Source organism: Lolium rigidum, chromosome 1 (assembly GCF_022539505.1).
Source record: "Lolium rigidum isolate FL_2022 chromosome 1, APGP_CSIRO_Lrig_0.1, whole genome shotgun sequence".
Lineage (NCBI taxonomy): Eukaryota > Viridiplantae > Streptophyta > Magnoliopsida > Poales > Poaceae > Lolium > Lolium rigidum.
Window position 1 is genome coordinate 316,064,252 of NC_061508.1, and position 3,233 is coordinate 316,067,484.

The 3,233-nt window shown below is 51.5% G+C and overlaps 1 protein-coding gene across 1 annotated transcript; it reads right to left on the reverse strand.

The window, feature by feature from the left end:
* Positions 1–495: 495 nt before the first annotated feature.
* LOC124684216 (calcium-binding protein KIC-like) lies at positions 496–1,158 on the reverse strand. Its single transcript, XM_047218585.1, has one exon. It carries the CDS (start codon positions 1,078–1,080, stop codon positions 697–699), a length of 384 nt encoding a protein of 127 aa, XP_047074541.1. The 5' UTR covers positions 1,081–1,158; the 3' UTR covers positions 496–696.
* Between the last annotated feature and the right edge of the window lie 2,075 nt (positions 1,159–3,233).

Below are 3,233 nucleotides of genomic sequence, written 5' to 3' on the forward strand. Positions count from 1 at the left end.
CTACTACACTTTCCCTTGCTACGACGAGTTTCCTTCAGTTTCGTCAGGAAGAGTAGGTCAGCGCCGAGGCTGAACAACAAGCAGGGGAAAAGCACAAACGCTGGCAATGTCACATCCAAATCCTCCTGTGAAAAAGAAGAGACGTCACGTCTAACAGCGACGGGCTTTCATTTGCTTGGCGCCTCGATCGGTTTTCGCAGAGCTCGATCAGACCGAGTAAACAATCACTGAACAAAGCACTAGTAGAAGGAAACTGACACGGTGACACCTGCGTCCGCGTTGAACTGGCCCTTCCTCGGACAGCCGGCAGGCAGGCAGGCCGGCGCGCGTTGCTGGTACGGGGAATCGGGGATCTGACTCACATTTATCGGCGGTTCTTGGCGTGATGACGATGATCGACAGATGGAAGAAATCACGTTTTCTTCTAGTGTGACGCTGTGGCTTTGTTCTACTGATCTGATGAATGATCGCGGATTGCAGAGCTGCACAAGTACGTAGTGAAACCGCACAAGCTTATGTCGATTTAATCAGAGAGAGATTTCCCGCGGGAAACGACCGGGGAGATGAGTACAAGTGGAATTCCGTGGTCCAATCGACACTGCCTGCCTGCCTTCGTGAATAAATCCTGACTATGAACAACGGACAGAAGAATCGTAGTGAAAAAGAAGAGCAATCTCTACTACTAGTGCTCCTCCTCTAGCTGGTGAAGAGGAACTGCGAGGCCTGCGCGACGGCGTCGTCGAGCCACCTCCGGGGCTCGTCCATGAGCTCGGGGCTGAGCCGGACCATCAGAACGCAGAACTCCATCTCGCTCAGCGCGCCGTCGCCGTCGAAGTCGCCCTCGGCGAGCATCCCGCGGAGGTCGTCGTCGGACATGCCGCCCAGGCCCAGCAGCGGCGCGTTGCGGCGGAGGCTGGCGAAGGTGATGAGGCCCAGCGCGGGGTCCTGCAGCAGGCGGAACCCGGAGGAAAGTTCCTGCATCAGGCCCTCCTCGCCCAGCCGCTCCGCCATCACCGGAAGGTAGTCCTCGAAGCCTACCGACTGCTGGGGCTGCTGCTGCTGGTGCGACTGCGATGCCATGGTCTGATGGATTGTTGTGACTTGTGAGTTGATGGTGGTCTTGCTGTTGGTGATTGATTGGTTCTTGAGGTGTGATCGATGGTGGATTGTTGGTGTGTGGAGAGAGTGGGAGGTGAGGGAATAAATAGGGGGAGGAGGAAGGAGGGAGGTTCAGGGAAGGTGGTGGTCACGCGGAAGGCGCCGGCGGGAGAGGGACGGTGGGATGGGATGGGTCTCACGTCACGTGTGTGGTGGTGATGCTTCCTTCTGATGGACAGGCTGGGTTGTAGCCGTGTAGGGGTGAGTTGGCCGTGGGCTGGGCAGGGCAGCTTCCTGGCTCCTCCCTCCGATTCGGCTGCGACGTCGTGTGTGCCGCGTCGGCGTCGGCGTCGGCCTATGCGTGGGTGGCTTGCTGGGTTCCTCTGCATACCTACTTGCGCGCCCGTAACCAACAAGCAAAATATACTTTGGTTGTTCAATTTTTTTTTGAGAATTTTTGGTTGTTCAATTGTTTTACAAGGAAATTGCTGTTAACTTTTTCCCTCTATGTTCATCGAATTTCATGTAGAGGCTACGGAGACCCTCTTTCCCCTCTTTCGTTTGTTATTGGCATGGGTGTTCTTGCGGCCTTATTCAAGGTGGTGGATGAGAGAGGTTTATTTGAATCTATATCTGCTTTTGGGGTAAAACGCCGCATTTTCCTTTTCGCGGATGATGTCGCTCTGGTTGTCAGACCAAGTGGGAGGGAAATTAGGGTGGCTTTGGAGAACTCCAACCTTTTTGGGATGCTTCTGGCCTAAGGGTTAACTACTCTAAGAGTGCGGCCACTATGATCCTCTGTGGTGGGTTAGATGTGGATTCTATTCGTGCTATGCTCCCCTATGTGACAGTGGACTTCCCTTGCACATATTCGGGCCTCCCTCTTTCCACATCTAGATTGCCAAAAGCTTAGCTCCAACCTTACATTGGTAAGCTGGCCAACTGCCTCCCCACGTGGAAGGGATCACTTTCTTGATCTTGCGGGGAGGACGGTTCTGGTCAAGGCCGTGCTTACATCAATGATTATTTATTGCATGATGGCCCTTGACTTGCATGCGTGGATGATTAACGCTATCGAGGGGCTTTGTCGTGGATTCTTGTGGTGTGCCAAACCTTCGGCTAAGGGTGGGGCATGCCCCCCCTAGCTTGGCCTTTGGTTTCTACCCCTACCAAATTTGGTGGGCTTGGTATTAGGAACCTCCACTTGCTTAATGAGGCGCTCCGTATGAAATGGCTTTGGCTATGGCGTACCTCAAATAATAAATCATGGACATGTGACCGCTTGCCTTGCTTGGATAATGCCAGAGCCATTTTCCAGGCTTCGGTGATGCACGTGCTTTCGTAATGGCGAGTCTTGTCTTTTTTGGCAAGATAAGTGGATTGATAACCAAAGTGTTGACATGATTGCGCATCTACTTCTTAATTTTCTGGAAAAAGGTGCCCTTCTTTCTCGCACAATGGCTCAAGGGTTGGTTGCACCTTTGGGTTCGTGACCTCACCGCGGGCCTTTCATTCCATGCTTTGGTGCAATATCTGCATTTGGTTTGAGGTCTTGAGAGGTCTAGATCGGTCCTCTCTTGCCCCGTCTGCTGTGGATGCGCTCCTTGTTTGGTGGCCGCGGGTGCTCAACACAAGTGGCCCTCCAAACTCCACCCTCAAGCGCGTTCCCTTTTCCTCCTGGTGCTTCGATCTATTTGGATTGAGAGGAATAATCGGATCTTCAAGAACAAGTCAGGGAAGGAAGCGCTTTTGTTAGATGTCATCGTTGAAGAGACAGACCGGTTGAAACTCGTGGGTTTATTGTGAGATTTTTCTCCCTTTATTGCTAGTGATATGTGTTTGGGGAGTTGTAAAAGTGGATATTTGTATTTGGTCCTTCTCCTATCTATAAAAGAAAAAGGCGTGCTTTCTCACTTATCAGCTGTAATTTTGAAAACTCTAGTGTCGAATCACCAATAGGAGTGTGGACGTGTGTGTATTTATTTCGTACCATGTACTACCTCCGGTCCATAACAAGTGTTGCAGTTTCAATTCAAATTTTTTACTAGAATAAATTAAAGCCCTGACGCCTATTATGGATAGGAGGGTTGAGGAAACAATGAGAATGCTTCAATGCACCCCCTTCCCCAAAAACT